General features: G+C 41.2%; 1 protein-coding gene across 2 annotated transcripts in view; it reads right to left on the minus strand.

Moving 5' to 3' along the window:
* LOC122806739 (protein huluwa-like) overlaps positions 1-21,328 on the minus strand; it is a 606,708-nt gene that overhangs the window by 527,944 nt on the left and 57,436 nt on the right. The window contains exon 2 of one of the 2 annotated variants that reach the window (XM_044077414.1): positions 10,301-10,360. The exons of the other annotated variant lie outside the window; for it this stretch is intronic. Coding sequence (XP_043933349.1) covers positions 10,301-10,360 — 60 coding nt within the window. The remainder of the gene's footprint in view (positions 1-10,300; positions 10,361-21,328) is intronic. 2 annotated transcript variants of the gene reach the window in all.

The raw sequence follows: 21,328 nt of genomic DNA on the forward strand, positions 1-21,328 counted from the left end.
CTTAGTCCCATCTAATGTCAAGCTTAATATTCTACGAGTAAGCAGTTAACTGTGCTGCATGCCCTACTGATGTAACTTGGTACTTATTCTCTGAATTGCCCTTGCAGATTGATGTTAGAATGTAATTACTCTGGGTTTGTTAATCATGTGCTCTTATGTTAATTCATTTTTACAATTTACTATATATGAGGTTTGTTTCAAAATGCATTGTGTAACTGTGGAGCTTTACTCCCTGGGCCTCTGCTGAAAAAGGGCTTCGGCTCAGTCAGAATAATCCTGGTCAACAAATGTCAAATAAATGATAATAAATTTACTTACTGTTGACCTCTGTCCATCACAGACACAGGTGCCAGGCCAGGAGTAAATTTATGATTTCCCATCCGATTTCTTTTGAACAGGGTCAGGGATGAACTCTGCCTCATGTAGATGGGGAGCTTATTCCATACCATGGGGATCCTTTAAGACACATAGCAGTCCCTCCAGCAGGATCTATTTAAGCCAAAGACAAGTTCAGGTCCTTGGACCTAGTGGTTCAGGTGTTGGTTTGTCTTGAGGATATGAAAGAGATCCAACAGAGCTGGATCCAAGGACACCTTATATGCTAGGCATAGGTCGCCTCTCAGAAACTTGTAGGAGACTGAGTACTGAGATAGGACCTTAAAGTGATCTGTGTAGGACAGGGTATTTATTTTTCACCTTTGAGGGTGTTCCAACTGTTGAAATGTCTGGCTAGTTCCATGCCAAAGGGGGGATTGTACTCAATGATTGGTCTGATAAGGGCTGAGTAGAGTAGTACTATTACTTCCTTAGACCTGAATGCCATACCCCTGATTACGAACTGGGCAACATACTAAGAAAGTCAATCTACCTTGGCTGTGTGTTAGTTAAACACCAGGTTACTGTCTACATATGCTCCCAGATCACCAACTATTGAGTCAAGTCTTAGAAGTGTTTTATTTAACAAGCTTGGGTAGATGCTTTACCAAAGGGCACTATAATGCATTCCTTTGCATTGAGTTTTAATACATCACATTTACGCCAGTCATTTGTGTGCGTTAGACCCTTTTGTAGGATGTTGGTGTCATGGGGGGAAATCAATGATAGCCACCAATTTAGAGTCATCTGTGAACACAGCTAGCCAGAAGCCTTGGACATTAGCCTTGACTTCCAAGAAGTTGATATCAAACAGGAGCAGACCCAACACGGAGTCCTGGGGTATTCTGCTGGTGACCAGTCTCTTGGTGGATGTGGTCTCACTGATCCTGACTGCCTGGGTCTTGCATGCATGCCGGCTGGCAATCCAATGAGCTATGTAGGGAGTTATGTCTACTTCTGAGAGTATGTCAACAATACCTGAGTGGGGTATTGTATTGAACACCTTGGCCAGGTCAAGGTAGGCAGAATGCACCATGTTCCCCTCATCCATAGCCATGATAATCCCCTCGAAAAAGTCTACCAGTTTAAGTAGGCAAGACCTTACCTTAACAAAGCTGGGCAGGATGGTCCAGTGTCTGTAGGTTGCTAATGGCCTTGTTGATCTTTTCATTTCCATGATAATTTGTTCCATGGCTTTGCAAATTAGACTTGGCAGACTGATGGGTCTATAGTTTCTGGAATCAACTGATGGTCCGTGACCATTGTGGCCCTCCAATCACCTGGTATACAACCTGTTTTGAGGCTGTAGTTGAAGACTGCTTCAAGTGGTCCTGCTAGGTCATGTTTTAGGCCATTTAGGAAGCAACTGGAAATACTGTTGGGGCCCAATGAAGCAGTGTGTTTGGCCATGGTGAACACCTACAGGATCTGTTCACTGTTGATAGTTGGGGGAGATATGCTAGAAGGGATTTCACAGGGGGTAATGTGGTGAAAGAGCTAAATGTATCAGCCAGTAGATTTGCTATGTCACTCTGGCTAGTGAAGGTTGTGCCATTTACCACCAGTTCTGCACACTGCTGAGAATTACCTTTAAGATTCCTGACACAGCCGAAAAAGGCCCTGTGGCTGTCCTTAGCTTGGGAGGCTTTATTAGACCTCTTAGTTTCTTGTTTAGTTGAACCAGATAGCTAGTCTCAGAGTTGCTCTTCCTGATTTCTGCCATAAGTTTTTTTCTTTTTTATACAGAGTATTAAGGTAAATGTTCTATCAGTGTGGTTTGCTTTTTGTGTTAGATCTGGATTTACTTCTAGTAGGTATGGCAGGTCTCAATGCAGCCAATTACATGTTTGTATAAGGTTTCTGTAAATAATTCTGCACAGGTTGCTGTGTTCTTGGGGTTTGGGAAAGCCATGAATTTTGACATACCATCACTGAATAGGATGTAGTTCGCAGTTTACTTTAATATAGTTTGTAACTGTTACCGGTTTAGTTGGGTTTTCAGGGCTGATTTTATTTTGAGGGAGACTCCTTTGTGGTCTGCTTTCACCAATGAAGACATGACAGGGGTTGAAGAACTAGATAAAAAATATTTGATCCTCTGGTTGGAGACTGCGCACCATCTGGTCCAGAATATTTGTACTGATAATGTCCATGAAACATTGTGCCTATGAGTTAGTGACAATGTACATTTCCCTGTCTATAGAGGGGTAGGTAAAGTCTCCCATGAATAGGGTATTTGATTGTATGGTAAGTGCCTCTAGTAGTCTAGGCACGAGTTGTGAGCTTTGTTGGTCATAGTGTAGCTGGCCAGTACGCTAGGGAACCTTGAATATGGAGACTTGGGCATGGGTGAACTCCAGGGCATTATCCTGTTTGAGACACCTCAACCTTTAACCCAGTCTGTGCTGCTGTTATTTTAAATGTGTGAAAGGCACTGCAGCCTTCCACTTTCTGTAGCTTTAAACAGCACAGACGTCTACATTCTCTAGAGCGAGGAGAGCTCGTTATGTGTAGAGTTTCTTGTTTAGGCTCCTAGCATTGAGCAATAAGACCTTAAAGTTGCTTTGATTTTTTTTTTTTTGCTATGCATTCTTTTTTGACATTGCCTAAAAAAAAGCTTTAAAGGGTTGGATAAAGTTTTAGCCAATATCCGAAAGGCCAGGGGCGACAGGTGCAGATCATCCTTGGCAAAGCAAAGTGGTCTGTTAACCATGTCGTCCCATGCTGATAAATAATGGATTCCCTGAAGTGACATCAGAAACTAAGCCAATTACTAAAAATCAGTCAATCATTTTTTGTTTATACTGTGGCATCATTCTTGGTGAAGGTACAATGCTGCTCAGTGGAAGACACGTACCCGATTTTTGCCTCCAAGGAAGTTACGTACATACATCTCTCCCACACTGTGTTAGTTTCTTTAAAGATTGTCCGAGTAGATGAGATGATTGCTACATTGTCTCAGGATTCCCACATCTACCAAGATGGCCACAGACACATTATGAAATTCCAAATCTATGTTGTCAGAACCTGTATTAGGATGGGCTATTATGGTTTAGGGTCTTGATTTTATAGGGGTCGTCCGAGTGGTGTCTAGGGTGAATGATATATGGTCAATAGTTCTATGATCTTATTGTTGTATGACACTATCTAGCTACCCTAAGGTTAGCTCCATGTAAAGCCTTTCTGTGTTACGGGTTTAAGTCTTGAGCACTAACTTTACAGGTTTGCTACTCATAACGACCAATGGGCATTGAACAGCTCCGTGAAAACATGCCTAATTAATAGAAGACAGAAAAACTGAAAACTAACTCCCGTGCCCTCTGGCCAATAAATGAATACACCAAGATCCCTGGAGTGCCTCCCAATTCAGAGAGACCAGTTGACACCTGCCACCTCAAGATGGATGATTCTGGAACTTCTTAATGTAAAATCACATCAAAAGTAGCTCTCAGGTGCAGATTAAAACCTAGCTAAGTTGCTTGAAAGCCCTCAAATTTTCATAGTGTCCTACATGTGGGTATAATGCGAAATGTCATGGTGTGAGTCAGGAATATTCATTGTCAATGCTCATTTATATCACATAATACCGGAGATATTGGCAATTGCTTGTTAGTAACTATGAAATAAATATTTCCATACATACTTAATACTTCAAAAAACAGGTGACTTACAGGCTGTTGCAAGACATCAGGTGAAACCTTAGATGTTTTTGAAGAAAAATGTTTTTGGTATTTTCACTGCAAGTTGCACATCTTAAGAGATATTCAGTGTTATATTGCTAATTATACAATTTAGCATATGTTTTCATATTTCTGTAAATATCTCAATAAACATCCTACAGAAGGACCTCACTGAGACAGATGCCAGGTGTCAGAGCCATGGCCTCAAGCTCAATGCCAAAAAGTGCACGGTCATCCCCTTTGGTAAAAACTCTGTACTCATGAACTTCCACATAGGCGGCAGTCTACTTAATGCCGAATGTGTGATAAGAGACCTGGGGACCCAGGGGGACAGTAGTCTATCCTTTGAAAATCACATCACCACCAATAGTCAGGAAATCCTTCTACGTGGCACACTTCATCACAAAAGGGTTCTCATCTACGAAAAAGAGGTCATTGTTCCTTTCTACTCGACACTCACAAGACCCACTATAGAGTACAACGCCCCTTTTGGAATGTACCTCACAAGACATCTGCAGCAGCAGCTGGAAAGACCACAGACGTACCTTACAAAGAGGATTACTGGCCTCAAACAGATGCCCTACGTGGACCGTCTCAAAAAACTCCAGCTTTACTCCGTAGCATATCGCCTACTCCGAGGTGATCTCTGCCTAACATATAAAGCTATGTCAAACCCAGAGCTGTTGACATGCTACACCTAAAGAAATCCCAATCCTTCTGAGCTACACGCTCTAGGGATCTAAACCTTGTCACTGCAATAAACAGGACATGCTGAAGGGATAGATTCCTATCCCAGAGACTTCCCATACTCTGGAACAAGCTACCCATCTATGTCAAGCAAAGTTCCTTATTAGCACTCTTCAAGAAAAATCTTGATAAGTGGATGGGAAATAAAAAGTACACCCTGGGGATCACTTCTGTGGCTCTGCTCGACAGGGGTACAGGAAAATAACTTTCTTGGGTGGCATAAGCCACGGAACCTTGTTGGCTAGGCTTACTAAGGCCCTTTGGCCGATGGTCTAGTACCTAACTATGAATATGCACTCAGAGAAATTTCTTGTGATGTTAAACCTTATGCCTGGTTAACAAAAATGTTCTAAACGATACATGTCTTTGCAGTATAGTTTACATGATAGAACAATTTGTGAAAGTTTAACAAAAAATATAATTTGGAGTATGTGTGTATTACAATATTATTTATTTATTTATTTACTTACATTTGTTAACTGGGAATGTCGACTGGACGCAGGTCCATTTTCAGCAGAGGCCCGGGGAGAAAAGCTACACAAATATTACAGACATAGTTACAGATTGAATCCTAGCAATTAAAATATTACAAACATAGTTGCAGATGAAGGACATAGTGCATTCAGTAGATAACTAGCATCTGTTCTATCCACGAAGTCATAGCAGATATTAACAATTGTTACAATAAGAAGTTACTGCCCTATAATAAGTAGATAGGCATGGAAGTATCAGAGCTTACTGTAATCAAAGGTAGTTTGTGGGGTGGAAGAGAGGTAGAGGGAAGACTGAGTGGGAGAAGTTAGAGGGGAAAGTTACAAGGGCATAGCCAGCATGTTTTTAGGTGTGCTTTAAGTAAAGCTTTGAAGTGGGTGCATGATGGTAGAGAGGTTATTGTGGGGGAGGTGGTGTTCCATAATTTGGCTATAGCACTGGAGAATAGTGCTTCTCCAGCAGTGTTATTGGCTCTAGTAACCTGCAATTGATTTTTGTTACTGGATCATAGTGGTCTGGTGGTGAGATAGGGCTGGAGTAGATACTGGAGGGATGGGACCTTTAGAGGATGGTCAACCAGTTTGTGGGCGAGTGTACGTTGATACCATTGAAGGAGGTAAGGGCGTTTTAGCCAGCCTAGTTCAGTAAGTGAGAGACAGTGGTGACTGTGGTAGGATGCCCCGGTGGCGAATTTGGCAATTGCGTTGTAGCAGGTCTCGAGTTTATTTAGGTTGGTGTATATTGGAGAGGCATAAAATAGGGTGGAGATAAGGTGCGAATTTGCAATTGAAATCCTACCTGCTTTGGTGAGGAGTTGCTTATTTCTGTATAAGGCTCCTAGTTTTTGGTGGACTTTTTGTTTATGGTCATGGATATGTGAATGTCAGATTTGAGATTGTTGTCTATTTTAACTCCTAGCAATTTGATGTGATCTGTTGGGTGGATAGTGGTGTTGTCTTTTGCTGTGATGTTAAAGTGAGAGTTGTTTTGAGTATGTTTGGTGGGTTCGAAGATGAGGAGTTTAGTTTTGTTTGGGTCGAGTATTACCTGGGCATTGGATAGCCAAGTTTCAACAGAGGAAAAGACATGTTGTGTGACCTTTTGCAGTTCGGGTAGGGACTGGGCGGAGAAGTTGATGGTTGAGTCATCTGCATATTGTATGAGTGTGCCATGTTTGGTGGCAGAGGCTACATTATTGGTGAAAATAGAGAAGAGTAGGGGTCCAAGGATGGATCCTTGGGGAACACCAACAGAGACAGGTAGTTGGGGAGATGTGTCATTTTGCCATACAATAGATTGCTGGCGGTCAGACAGGTAACTTTTGAAACCAGTTGGTGACTGATTGAGAAAAGGATAGGTTATTGAGTACAGAGAGGAGTTGTTTGTGTGGGACCATGTCAAATGCTTTAGATAGGTCTAGGAAAGTAGCAGAGGAGAGATGGCCATTGTTTTTATGGTGAAGGATAGTGTTAGTAAGAGAGAGTAAGGCAGTGGTGGTGCTATGGTTTGGTCGGAAACCATGTTGAGTATTAGAAAGGTGGTTGTTAGTAAGGAGGTAGTCTGAGATTTGAGAGTGAATGCATCTCTCTAGTATTTTGGAGACTGGATATAGAATCGATATGGGGTGGTAGTTGGTTAGATCTGAGGAGGGGCCGCCTTTGTGAAGGGGAGTAATGTGTGATATTTTCCATAGTGCAGGGACATAGAATTCTGACAGAGATCGGTTAATCAAGATGGATACTGGGTAGGCTAGGGCGTCAGCTGCAATTTGTAGGAATTCACTTGGGAGGTTCTCTACTGCTAATTTTGTGGGTTTAAGTTTAGTTAAGAGTTTTCTTATGTTGGAGGTAGGAATGGGAGAAAATGAGAAGAGTGTGGGGAGATTACTGGGTGAAGGTGTGGAGTGTAGGGGTGGGGGGTTGTGTTGTCTACCTAGTGATAGTATGGTTTGTGTGAAGTGTGTGTTGAATGAGGTGGCAATATTTTCTGAGGAGTGAGGAATGTTAGTTGTAGGGGGTATTGATTTTACCTGGGTGGAGGATGGAGTTTATGGAGGTCCAGAACTGTTTGGGTTTGTGTTGGGAGGAGTTGAGGGCAGACTCTATTGCGTAGTTCTACGAATTTCTGTCTAGCTGAGTGGGTTTTGGTTTTGCGCCAGTGTTCCCAGGCTTTATCTCGGTTTTTCATTTCTGACCTAGTGGTTTTCTGTAGCCATGGGGAGGGTTGGGTTTTGGTTCTGGTAAGTCTTATGGGGGTATGGATATTTAGGATGCTTAGGAAGGTAGTATTGAAAAATTGGACTGAGTCATCTAGGCTGAGGTAATTTAGGGGGTGCCAGTTACATTCTTTGAGGGATGAGATGACTGTGATTGGGTTAAAGTGTAGTGTTTTACGTATTTGATGGTAGACGACCGGTTTAACTTGGTATAGGTGTGATATTGTACAGTACTTATGGAAAGACTATGAATGCACTACTATCACTGCAAATATGTCTTACCAATAGCATTACTATCTGTATAGTTTTGATTTTGATAGCTTTTATTGTTTGCAAAATGTTTACATTTACCTTATACTTTATAAGTTTATTTTTCAGAAAATGTTCTAGATTGCCCATACATGTCAAGCAGAGTGCCTCTTTGGCCCTCTTCAAAAGGAACCTTGACGATTGGATGGGAGAAAGGAAATTCACCCCAGGGATCACGTCAGTCACCCTGCTAGACAGGGGTCCAGGGAAGTAAATAGTGTGGGAAGAAATAGCCAGGGAATTGTTATGGCTAGGCTTGTATAGGCCCCTAGGGCTGATAGCCTAGTACCAACCTATAAACCTATGAATGCAAGATGTGTGTAAGCTGTAAGAGGTGTGACATTCCACACCACACAGGTGTTAATAAGCAAGGACTTTAACAAAGCAACTACCAGAGGATACTGTTGCCAACCAAGGTATGAATGAAATCAGATGGGGTTTGAAACATTTATATGGAAACACAAAAACAAAAATAAAGAAAAAAAAAACAGTAAGATAGGACTAAGCTAACATTAAACAATTAGAAAGGAAAGCAAAGAATAAGAAATGTGATGCAGATGTGCACAAGCAAACAGATATCCTAAGTGGAAATCGGTCTGAACTTGCTAAAAAGTTTCCAACATGAAGAAAATTGTGGTTCAAGTAGAGTCTAAGGAGTAGTTTATTAAGAAATATATAGGGGTATGGTACAATACAGTGACAAACACTAAAGAAAACAAGAAAAACTTAAAGAATGCAAAAATAAATAAGTAAATAAATAAAATACTGAAAGCACTGAAACTAAAACTGTCAAATGCTATGGGTATACCAGAAAACTGAAAGTCCTTGTAACATTTCAAAATTCAGAAGTGCCACAAAGGTCACAGCAGTTTGGAATGAATTTTGCCTAGATGGTAGGAAAATCCCTGTAGCTAGAGCACTCTTACCCTATAGTGCCTCTGGAAGATAGTGACAAGACCATGCCTGGACTATACTGACAAATCAGTTTGATGGTTATACTGGGAGTCAACAGGGCAGTGATGAAACTCAATACTCCCACTTCTTAGCTGGAGTTCAAGTGGTATAGGGAGTTGGAAGGCAATAAGATGGCCTGTAAGTGGTAAGTGAAGTCAAAATAACTAATGCGCCTATATATAAAAAAAAAAAAAGGAAATGGAAGATGGTAGCAACAGAGACATTTGCCCCTCAGAGCAAAGGGATAACAAGGGGAAGCAGGAATGGGCCTGGCCTACAGGAGCTATACAGTTGGCAGTCCGATACTTAGTCAAAAGACCTGTGCAAAGACCAGAGAGGCCGAGGCCAGAAGCAAGGCCAGATTCTCATCAAAGAAGACTGGTCACATGGAATGAGAGAGACTAAGGAGAACTTTGAGTTAAGGAATTTTAATAAAACTATTTAAATTAATTTGTTTACTTTTAAGAATTATCTGAAAGCATCTCAGGATTGTCAAGAGAGTATACTGCAGTGACAAGTTTATTTCAGTAAAGGCATGACATGATTTAAAATTTATGAATTCCGGCTGTGTGTGTTCAGTGAAGGGCAAAAAATAATGCACGTGCTTTCTGCAGTAAAATTAAAGAATGATAGTAGAAAATAAATATTGTTAAGAGTGTATGTCTTTAGGAAGCCACAGGACACAATAAATGGATCAGCCCTTGAACAAAAAATATAATTTTTTGTTATATTACAAGATTGCCCTCTACTAAATCTACTCAGACTCCACAGAGGATTACACAGATTCATCAGGAAATATAAACTCAAGTTTAAGTCGCAGACAAAGAATTATTAATCCTATTAATAAAAACTGAAACATAAGAAAAAAATTTTGATAATGCATAAAGATGACTTTCCAGACAAATGTACAAGTTTTGTACACTTCTTTTACTGAAAATAAACTGAGAAGAATATTAACTTAAAACATTAAAATTAATGAAATAAATGATCAAATCAGAGAGCTAAAAGAAAATAAAGCATTATGAATTAGTAGCATTTTTCTTGAACATCAAAAAATATTTCCCCAGCCTGATTAATTTACTGCATAACATTTGTAACAAATGTGAATAAACTCAGTCCACTCCCACATAAGTGATCAATTACAATTCTGATGCCAGAAGACTGAGCATGTAAAATGTAGTTGGTACTAATTGGTACAATTTCTCTTAAATGTTAACCATAAAATTTGTTATGTCCACATTAACAGAGAAAATTGAATTTTACATTTTTGTTTTATTCATAAAGGTCATATTTTAAATATTTAAACAGGCAAACAGAAATTTTAGCACTGACAAAATATATTAGTTTATACACTGAAAATATGTTAGTTTCTTAGGACTGGACTAATTTATTAAAACAAATCAGAGGGATTTCGTTTTTGCACATCATTTACACATATTTAAAATATATATTAAAATTATACAGTATAATGCAACAATTTACATTGTGGGTTCAGTCTTTCTCACGGTATTAAAATGAATAAACTTACCAAACAAGAATGCCCTTTCTCTCTTTTACTATTTATTTCAGTGACAGATCTCTTGGATAACTATAAGACAAAATAATATTAAAGTTTACGAAACAGACAGTGGCAAGAACTGAAATTACCATTATCTGCAGAAGGCAGACTCCTAACAATAATAAAATGTTAAAAATACCAAAGGTTACTTTTGGTAATGCACATAAAATTTTGTTAAAGTCTGAAATGTAATGATGGTAAAACTAAATAACTGATAATTAATAAAATAAATATAAAAGAGAACTGGTTATATAAACAATTAAATTACCTTGTTATAGTTACTGCATTTAACTTGGAATCCATTATCAAATTAACTATAAAAATATATGAAACTGGTCTAACTTTTTTTTTCATTTGAAGACAAATTAATTCTTAGTAAGATGATTTTACTGCAATGTTATATCTCACAAAAACACTACTTTAGTCCCATCTAAAAGTGTTATTCATAGTCGCTGCCCTTAAGTATATTAAAAATGTGTGCTGGTTGCTCACATGTACATCTCGGGCATGATTCTTGGAGGTAAACATCTGAAATGTAAGGACCCACTAGAGCAAGTCCCAAAATGTGGACACTGAATACTTGAAAGATTGGACTTGTATATATAGCAGAGATGCCATTTCTCGGAATATTCTCTTCTCTCAAAGGTATGGCAATCTTGGAGTTGTGATACATAAATTCCATGGTGTGGGGGGGGGCTTTCCCCCCACATGGAGGGAATGGGGGAGTTTGCCCCCTGCAAAAAGCAGTTGTAAGGAAGTGAGTGATTTTTGAAATTTGCCCTTCAGTCTTTTTTTTTTTTTTTTTTTTTAGATTTTCATGTGCCAACATTTCAACAGGGAGTGCAGCAGTATGAATCTGTTTTGGAAGAACTTATGCAAAGGAGGCATCAATGCCAAGTAAATGAATACCCAGGAATTATGCAACTCTCTTTTGTAAATTAGGCACCTTCTCCACTGTGTGATTCAAATCACTTTTTTATGAGCAGAGGGGCAGTGAACATAAGCTCTTTTCACTTTGCAGTCAACCTGTGATCCAGAAAGATGCTAGCAACTACTGTTGCTTCTACTAGCGAAAGCTGTCTCCCACTGCGAGCTGCTCTTCTCAGTTCCATCACAGATACACGTGTCTAGCAATGACCACCAACAAAAAGGTGGAGATGTAGATAAAGACCAACTCAGTTTTAACTTTGATGACCAAGAAATTCTTAACCGATTTTAGAGTGGACAGGGATATAGTCGTTATGGCCCACATATGAGGAGTTGTGGGTGGTGCATGGCCTTCCTATACTTGTGGATACCAGGGTATGTATATTATCGCTGGAAAATCTCTCACATCATCATCACCCTTCACAAGGCTGGGCCCTCAGAGATATAACTCCCACCATAGCCAAAATCCTAGAGAAAAGCATTCAGCAATAACTCTTTAATCACCTTACCACTAACAACCTTCTATCAGACACCCAGCATGGCTTTAGACCCAAGCATTGTACTAACACAGCCTTAATATCCTTTACCAACACTATTCATCACCTAATGAACAATGGACAACTAGTCTCTGCAATTTTCCTGGACATGTCAAAAGCTTTTGACACCATTTCCCACCAACTACTAAACAAACTTGCTACGTACAATCTCAGTTCATCATCCCTAACATGGCTTCAGTTAGGGAGAACAATCTCTCCCCTCTACTGACAGTATACACTAGAGTACCGCAAGGATCCATACTTAGCCCCCTTCTCTTTATCATATTTACTAATAACCTAAATTCAGCAACCCAAGTTGCTTCAGTCATACAGTATGCAGACAATCCATCTCTTATCTGCTCTGCCCCTTCCCCACAAGAACTACAAGATAAGATGCAATACTCATTTCAGGAAATTGAAACTTGCCTATCAAACCACCAACTCATTATTAACCCAAATAAGGCTAAGTTAATGATTTTCACAAACAAAACTATCAAGCCCTGCTCCCTACCCCTCTTTATTCAATCCGCCAATGGTACCAAAATTGAGCCTACGAAGCAGGCTAAACTCCTAGGTGTTACAATAGAGGACTGGCTAAAATATGATATTCATATTTCCCTAACAATCAAAAAAGTCTATGCTAAACTCGGAGCTCTCTACAGGCCAAACCTTACCCAACACCCCAAGCCAGATTAGCCACAGCTAGATCTCAGCTTTTATCTACCCTTTTCTACTGCTCACACATCTTCCCCAACTTACACAAAGCCAACCTTCATAACCTAGAATCCTGCTATACCAAAATAGCAGTTTGCCACCAATCATCCCCATACAGCCCATCATTGTTCTGTTCAACAACTTAACTGGCTAGGACTTCCCAACCAGTTAACAGTAAACCAACTTACCGTCACAGCCACAAAATCATTCACAGCCCCAATAACTGCCCCACAATTTCAACCGAATAAAATAGCCAAGACCTGGAATGCTCTCCCTCTACAAATACAAAACACTCCCTACTATTCTTCTTTTAAAATAAAAATAAAAAAATATCTTAAAACACAACTGTCTCTGCCCTCCTAGTTCTCCTGGATTATTCTTCTCTCCTAGTATTTCTCAACTCTCTTCAAACACCTTTATACAGCTCAAGCAATTCCTCAAATGTTAAAATGACTGGTTTGCTCCCTGATAGATTTTAAATACTTCAGTATTTTCAATTATCTCTGTATTTATGCTATGCGCTATTACTTTTTGATAGGAACTTTGTGTACATATGTGTTCAACTGGTCTGCTCTCTGATAGTTTGAGCTATCTGTAATTACATTTCTCAATGTTCCTATTTGTAATAATTTAGCTAGTTTACTTTTTTAACATATGATTACTATGGTATAATTCATATTTTACTATTGTATTTTCTGTTTCTGCTTTACAGCTTTTCGCCCCTGGTCTCCGTTGAAAATGGGCTACTAGCCTAGACAGACACTACCTGGTAAACTATATATATATATATATATATATATATATATATATATATATATATATATATATATATATATAGGCTTCTGCCTCAATGATACTTTCACGTGTGCCAAGAGTATGTCAAGAGTATGTTTTGGAACTATTGATCAGTATATTTATCTGCTTGAGTTGCCTCAGGAGTTAGCCAGAACCATGAGTGTCTTTTATGGAATGGTACATTTTGGACCCTTGTTGCCATAAAAGGGCCCCATCTAAACCAATGGGAAGCAGTACCAGAACAAAAAGTGCTACGATTCCATCAACTGCCAGGTAGTGTATGATGCACAGGTATGCATCACTAACATGTTGGCCCAGTATTCTGGTAGTACACATGATTCTCTCATCTGACACACAAGCTCACTCTTATCACCTCTTCCTTCATACTAGGATACCCAATGGTCACCTTGTTGGCAAGTGTAAATTTTTCTAATGACAATTATTTGTAAGTATAGATTGGAAAATGAATCAAGTAATAATCCTCCCTTTTATGGTTATGTCACCCCTCCTTTTGTTTGTTTTGCAGGTGATGCAGGCTACCCACTCGAACCATGGCTAAAAAACATAGACTACAACCCTAGGCGAGCTGCTGAGAAATGCTTCAGCATCACCTCATCTGAGGCATGGACTGACACTGAGCGAGTAGCCTTCTGAAAGCCTGCTGCCTGTTTCCTTTGCTTGGATGAGTTGGGGGATGCCCTTCAGTATGAGCTTGTTACTATATGCAAGATGTTTACTCAGTGTTGCATTCATCACAATATGATCACGTCAGTCTGGTGCCCATCTACCCATGACAGCAGTGCAGCTCCCAGTACCTTTTCTCCCAACATTAGTGATACTGACAGAAGCCAGTCATCAGCAGTAGCACAAGATCCCCTGCGTCAAGCTTGTGCAAGGAATACAGCTGTTCAGGCAAAGAGGTGGTGTCTAGTCCACAACTATGGGCCATGGCATTTACTTAGTAAAAGTAAAACAACAAAAATCACATAGATAATGCCCAATGCATACAGCATTACTTGTGGGCTATATTGTGTGGAATACGGTTAACTGATTAACACAGTACATTTGACTTTTTTTCATCCCCGAAATCAGAAGCTTGTTTGAATGTTTTATTATGCAGTGTACTTGGCTTAGTGGCAGCAGTAAGGATTTGATTGTCAGGCATCTCAACTGTCACCTGTATAGTCAATGATAAAGGCATAAAGAAAATGGTGAAGATCTCCACTTAGGCACAGTCTTTTTTTAATGCTGTTTCAATTTTTTTCCAAAGTTATTTCCAGGTTTAGAAGGGGTGGAGAAGAACTGGTGTACATCTGAGAGTTACTCTGACAGGATGACAAGTAATATTTTAAAATAAGGTGAACGGCAGCATGCATAGGGGTAGTATTACATTTTGAATGCAGTGAGCAGAGTACACTATGAGAGTACATTATCATGAAAATACTGGTAGTTTAAAGGAAAGTGTATATTCCTCTTTTGTGTTGTTCCGTCTCATTACTGTTTTTCACATTTATCTATCCACAACCCCTTTTCTCATTTTTGCAATCATCTAGAGCAAAGGTTTACACCACCAGATGGATAGCCCTGCCACGGTAGATCTTCCACACCACACACATGCATGCACGCCGACACCTATGGCCAATCTACCTACTGCATGTTATTTGGAAATGTGGGAGGAAGCCACAGCACCCACAAGAAACCCATGTAAACAGGACAACGACATGCAGACTCCGTACAGAAGGCACCCCAGCTGAGAATTGACCCACGGAACCTCTTGCTGTGAGGCGACAATGCTATCTGCTGTGCCACAATGCCATCATTGTTTTGATGGTTTCAGGTATAAAAATGAAAAAAAAAAAAAAAACATGGGTCTGGATGGTGACTACAGTGCAAGTACCGAGTTTTTTTTGTAAATTATTTTAATCGTGCACTATATATATTTTTGCTCGAGTGTGATGCAAGGTAAACTGACACTATATATCACACTTTTTTTCTGTTCCTTAACACAAACTTGCTGATTCATAAAGTTACTCCAGTCATCACTTGTAAAGTGCTGAAGATTAAAGTGGCAAAAGTGCTAGCTACCAGCAAGATTACAAAAAGTGTGATAAGATATGCACAGGGTTATTAGGAAAGTTTGTCCTGCACTGACCACAGTAGTCTGGGTACTTTAAAGAATTTTTGTTTCTTTTAAGTATTGTCTCATCACATTTTTCAGAGGTAATAAAGAATTATGCATGGATATGTATGTCTGGAAAGTAAAGTTACCACCCATCCTATTATCAGCAGGACACTCACAGGTTGAGCTATCTTATCCTGCTGCCCACTCTTCAAAGCAGTAGGACTTGAAAAGTTCCACATTTTGCTCACTCGGAGTTGCTGTGGAAAAGCTGCAATTACTTCCGGTGCTCCGTTTTCCTCCTACATCCCAAGGACATGCTGTAGGTGGATTGGACACTCTAAATTGGCCCTAGGCATGAGTGTGTGTGTGTGTGTGTGTGTGTGTGTGTGTGTGTGTGTGTGTGTGTGTGTATGTATGTATGTGTGTGTGTGTGTGTGTGTGTGTGTGTGTGTGTGTGTGTGTGTGTGTGTGTGTGTGTGTGTGCCTTCTGTGGAAGGTTGGGCAGTGGGCTGGCAACTCGACACCATAAAACTCCACTGCCAATCATGAGCGGACAGGTGATCCGCTGTGGCGACCTCTAACCGGGAAAAGCCAAAAGAAGAAAAATTGCCTGAAGGGGTGGGGAATTAGGCCAAAGAGCCCTACAAATTTCACAGCTGTAGAGCAATTTGTTATTAGTGCTTCTACAGCTGCTAACAAAACAAAAACTAAGATTTGGCTTTTTTCTTCTAACTTCCTAGCTAGCCAGAGAGTCACCCAGCTCAGTGGAGCTGAACTTGCTTTTTTTGTGCTGTAGTGTGTGTGTGTGTGTGTGTGTGTGTGTGTGTGTGTACGTGTGTAAAAGGAACAAAAAGATCCCTGCCTTTTCTGGTTTTATCTTATTATTGAGAACTTGCTGCAGTCTGGGATTACTGGACAGATGAAAGCCTAGACTGAGAATTAATATGTACTAAGTACAGTTTTGTACCTACCATAAATGTAGATGTTCGAGTGCTCATACAGCTGCAGTCATTACAGATGGGTTATCCTGCCGTCAGGCGGGTCCTCAGTCGGGCGAATTCCAAAGTCTAGGTCCAGCGTCGGTTGTCGTCGCTTCTTCCCTGACGTCAGTGCGGCAGGGAGAGGCAGCCGACGCCATTTTCTTCAGTTTTTCTTGCCCCAGATGTCAGGTGCCCCCAGAAGGAAGGCAAAACATAATGTTATGCAAACATGCAATATAGAACAATCAAAAAACAGTAGTTGCAAGCAAATACACCATAAAAGAATACCTCAATTAGGTTGAATGATAAGGTGTTTGTCATAAGGCCTGTCCTAAGAGGGGACGGGGGGGGGGGTAACCTGGACTGCAGCTGTATGAGCACTCGAACATCTACATTTATGGTAGGTACAAAACTGTACTATGTTCATCGTGCATACAGCTGCAGTCATTACAGATGGGAAGAATCCCAAAGCTAAGTAAGGGTGGTAGGCACCAAGTGGAACTAGGAGGAGCGAGGATGCCCTGCAAGACTGCTGTGGCAAAACCTGCTCTAAATTTAGAGTATAGTGGAAGGTGATAGTGCTTGGAGAAAGTGTGCACTGAACTCCAAGTGGCTGCTTCCAAAATGTCCTTGGTAGGGACCCCCCTGAGGAAAGCTGCAGAGGTAGCTGTGGCCCTGGTGGAGTGGGATCCGATGCATGCAGGCACAGTTTTTCCATGAAATGAGTAACAAAAGCGTATGCAGTGGGCTATCCATTTTGAAATCGTTTGTTTGGAAATAGCCTTTCCTTGAGCACCTGTAGCATAGGACACAAAGAGTTGCTCAGATTTCCTGAATGGCTTTGTTCTGTCCAAATAATAACGAAGTTGTCTGTGAATGTCCAAGGAATGTAGTAGTCTTTCCCCTTTGTTTTGTGGATTTGGATAAAAGGTAGGTAAGTGGATAGTCTGATTCAAAGCTACACTGGATACTACCTTTGGCATAAAGGTAGGGTTGGTTCGTAAGGAAACTCTGTCCTGATGGAAAATGATGAATGGTTGCACAGCCATGAGGGCCTGTAGCTCCGAAACCCTGCTTGCTGAGGTGATAGCCAGAAGAAAGGCTGTTTTTCATGACAAGTATTGTAGTTCTGTTGAAGAAGCTGGCTCAAAGGGGGGGAAGGGTCAGCTTTTCCAATATGAAGTTGAGGTCCCAAGCAGGGACTGGTGGTTTCCTTGGGGGTTTTATATTTTTTGCCCCTCTGAGGAACTGCCTTAAGAGAGAATGTGAGAATAAAGGAGGATCTGTGTTGTATTGTGCAGAAATGGCTGAAGCGTGGATCTTGATGGAGGAGAAGGAAAGTCCACTGTTTAACATCTCAGCTAGGTACTGTAAAATTTGAGGTATATTTATTACCCAAGGGATCTTGATTCCAGGCACAAAATCGTTTCCATTTGGCGGAGTAGGCTTTTCTAGTAGAAGGTCTTCTAGCCTCCAAGATGACATCCTGCACCTCCTTGGAGAGGAGAGTCTGCTGGGAAATTAAGGAATTCTCCATGCAGCTAGATTTAGGGTTTGAGCTGGCTGTGAAGGGTTTTGTAGTTATGCTGGGACAACAGAAGAGGGACTAGAGGTAGGATCCATGGTGGGGAATGTGTCAGGCTCTTCAGGAGCGGATACCAGTGTTGTCTTGGCCAGTCTGGAGCAATGAGAATCATTTGCGGCCTCTCTGCTCTGGCTTTTAATAGAACTTTGGTCAGTAGAGGAAGAGGCGGGAAGGCATAAACTGTCAATGTTGTCGAATTGAAAGAGAGTGCGTCCACTTTCCAGGCCTGTGGATGATAGGTCCTTGAACAAAATTTTTTCAACTGGTAATTTCTGTGGGTAGTAAATAGATCTATGTCTGGCTGTCCCCATGCCCGAGTTATCTTTGTGAAAACTTGAGGATGCAACTTCCATTCGTGTGGATCTGTCATATTTCTGCTTAGGTTGTCTGCCAGTGTGTTTTCCTTCCCTGGCAGGAATTGTGCCTGTAGTTGAATTTGCAATTCCAGTGCTGTGGTCCATAGGGTCATGGCTTGCCTGTACAGGGGGTATGAATGAGTTCCCCCCTGTTTGTTTATGTACCACATCACTGTGGTGTTGTCTGCCCTTATCAATAACTGGCCTGGATGCAGTAGGTCTTTGAAGGTCATAAGAGCATTTTGCACAGCTAGCATCTCCTTTGGTTGATGTATAGCTGCTTCTCTTTTTGGGACCATTGTGTGCTCCCCAGGCGTAGTCTGAGGCGTCTGTTGTGATGATTTGAGTTGCTTGAGGTACACAGAAAGGGAGACCTGTGTTTCTTTGGCATGCTTGAGCCCACCACAAAAATTCCTTTTGAAGGCATGGAATGAGTGGTATAATTGTTTCCAGGCTGTGGCTGTGTTGAGACCATAAGTTTTTTAGGTACCATTGAAGTTTCCTCATATGCAGCTTTGCACATGGGATTAGTAGGATGCAAGATGCCATGAATCCCAGAGCCTGCAGGACTTTCCTTGCAGTTAGTCTGGTGAAAGTTGCCATTTTGCTCAAGTATTGAGACAGTTGCCCTTGTTTGTCTGGCGTGAGGTAGGCCATCTGGGTGGTTGTATTCAAGCTGGCACCCAGGAAAATTATCTGTTGAGAAGGTATTAGTTTTGATTTCTTTTTGTTGACTGTGTATCCCAGGAAGTTTAACAGTTTTATTACAAACACCAGATGCTGCAGTAGTATGTCCTTGATGTCCGCTTGGATCAGGCAGTCATCCAGATATGGGTAGATTTGTATTCCTTGTAGTCTGCAGAAGGCGATTACTGATGCCAGGCATTTCGTAAACACTCTGGGCGCAGTAGATAAGCCAAAGGGCAATGCAGAGAATTGGTAATGGGTTGAACCTGCAAGAAATCTGAGGTATCTTCTGCAATCTTGTCTGATAGGGACATGCAGGTATGCCTCCTTAAGGTCCAATGTTACCAGCCAAGACTCCTTGCCCAGCATGGGAAGAAGCTGCTGTAATGTGAGCATCTTGAATTTTGGCACCTGCAGATATGTGTTTAGGATGGATAGGTCTAAGATAGGTCTCCAATCTTTGTCTTTCCTTGGTACCAGGAATAGTCTGGAATAAAAACCTTGACCTTGTTCTTTTGCAGGTACCTCTTGAATTGCTTTCATGTCCATGAGAGCAGAAATTTGTCTTTGTGCCTCTGCCCTTTGATTTTGTGGCAGGTTTGGCATGCCTCTCATTTTTGGAAGGGCGTGAAAGTGGAACCTGTAGCCTCTGTCTATAATGTCCAGAATCCATTTGTCTTTTGTAACAATATGCCAATTTTTTGAGAATAATGCCAGTTTACCGCCCAAAGGTGCTGCCATTAAAGCTTTGCTTGGCAGGTATAGGGGGAAGTCATTGTGTCTGTTTTCTAAATGACTGTGATCTATCTTCTCCACCTCTTTGGGTTGATGCTTGCCACTGTCTTGCTCTGTAAGATCCTTGAGGTTGCCCTCTACCCCCTTGGGCGTCTGTATCTGCCCCTTTGAGGTTTGTCCGTGGCTGGAAAGGACCAATTTTTTGAAGGCCAGTTTCTGCTAAAACGTGGAGGTTGTACCTGCAGGAAATCTTTCACTGTTTGCATTGATTTCGCTTTTTCCTCCATTTTCTTTAGTACCTCCTCAGCTTTAACACCAAACAATACATCTTTTTGAAGTGGAGCATCTAATAATTTTGCTTTGACATGATCTGGTAAGGTTTGCTCTTTGAGCCAAGCATGTCTACGTATAACAGACCCCGTAACAGAAGCTCTACATGAGGCCTCTAAAGCATCAAAACCACACTGCAAGGTATGTTTACCCACTTGCTCTGCACCATGCAACAAATCCTGCAACTCTTTCAAATCTGGTTGTTCTGGTTGTGCCATTTTGCTTTTCAACTGAGATAACAAAAACTGTTGGTACTTTAACATATGGAATTGACAGTTTAATGCCCTCATGGTTAAAGTGGCCGAGGTATACACCTTTTTCCCCCACCTTTCTAATGCTCTGGAATCCCTCTCTGAAGGTAATGGGTTTTTAGCAGTAGAGACCTTGATTCCCTTGGGAACCTGTGAAATAGTTTCTTGGGTCAGCAGTATGGCTTTTATATAGGAACTGGTGAGAATCAGGAACCCGGTAATACCTGTCTGGTTTAACAGGAGCTGGAGGTAAAGAATCTGGATTAAGGCTGGCTTCTGTGTACACATCATCCAAAATATCTAAAACAGGAGGGATAGCCAGGGGCCTATGCTGGGGTAGCAATAGAAATTCCCTGAGCCTTTTCTTGGAATCTGAGTAATCTTGGCCTTCCCAGTGAAAGTGTTCCCTCAATGTATGCAGGGTTTCCCCAAAAGAGTAGTCCTCAGGGGGGGAGACCGAGGGAATAGACTCCTCAGCATCTGAGTCCTCGAAAGGGGAATAGGCGTAATCCTGGTCCTCAGAGTGTTCTGAGGTAATAGAAGCCTGATCTGAGGAAGGGTAGTCTTCCTCTAATCTGGGTCTTTTGTCAGAGGGGGGTTGAGAACCCCTGATAAGAGTAATCAAATCCTCAGCCATTTTAAGCATCTGCTTTTTAGGCATGGGGCCTTGAGAGGAGGTCTGAGGACCCTGTTTTTTGGTTTTCATGGCTGCTTTAGATTTAGTGAAAGATTTAATAGAGAAGGTGGAAGGCCTGAAGACGCCTTCAGAAGTGGCAGGCCTGTCTAAATTCTGAGTTTCCCCGCCAAGAGTGGCGTTGGTATCTGCAGTAGGAATGGGGACCGAGGAGCCTGCGACCTCGTGTACTGAAGTCACCGGTAATGTAGTTTCATCGGTACTCAGGGGCTGCGTAGGCGCCTCGCTGAGAACCGGAGAACCGGTAGTCGGTCTAAGCGTGGTCTCAGTAGTCGGTGCGGACCTC

Source organism: Protopterus annectens, chromosome 1.part1, assembly GCF_019279795.1.
Source record: "Protopterus annectens isolate FY-2018-M chromosome 1.part1, PAN1.0, whole genome shotgun sequence".
NCBI classification, from domain to species: Eukaryota; Metazoa; Chordata; order Ceratodontiformes; family Protopteridae; genus Protopterus; species Protopterus annectens.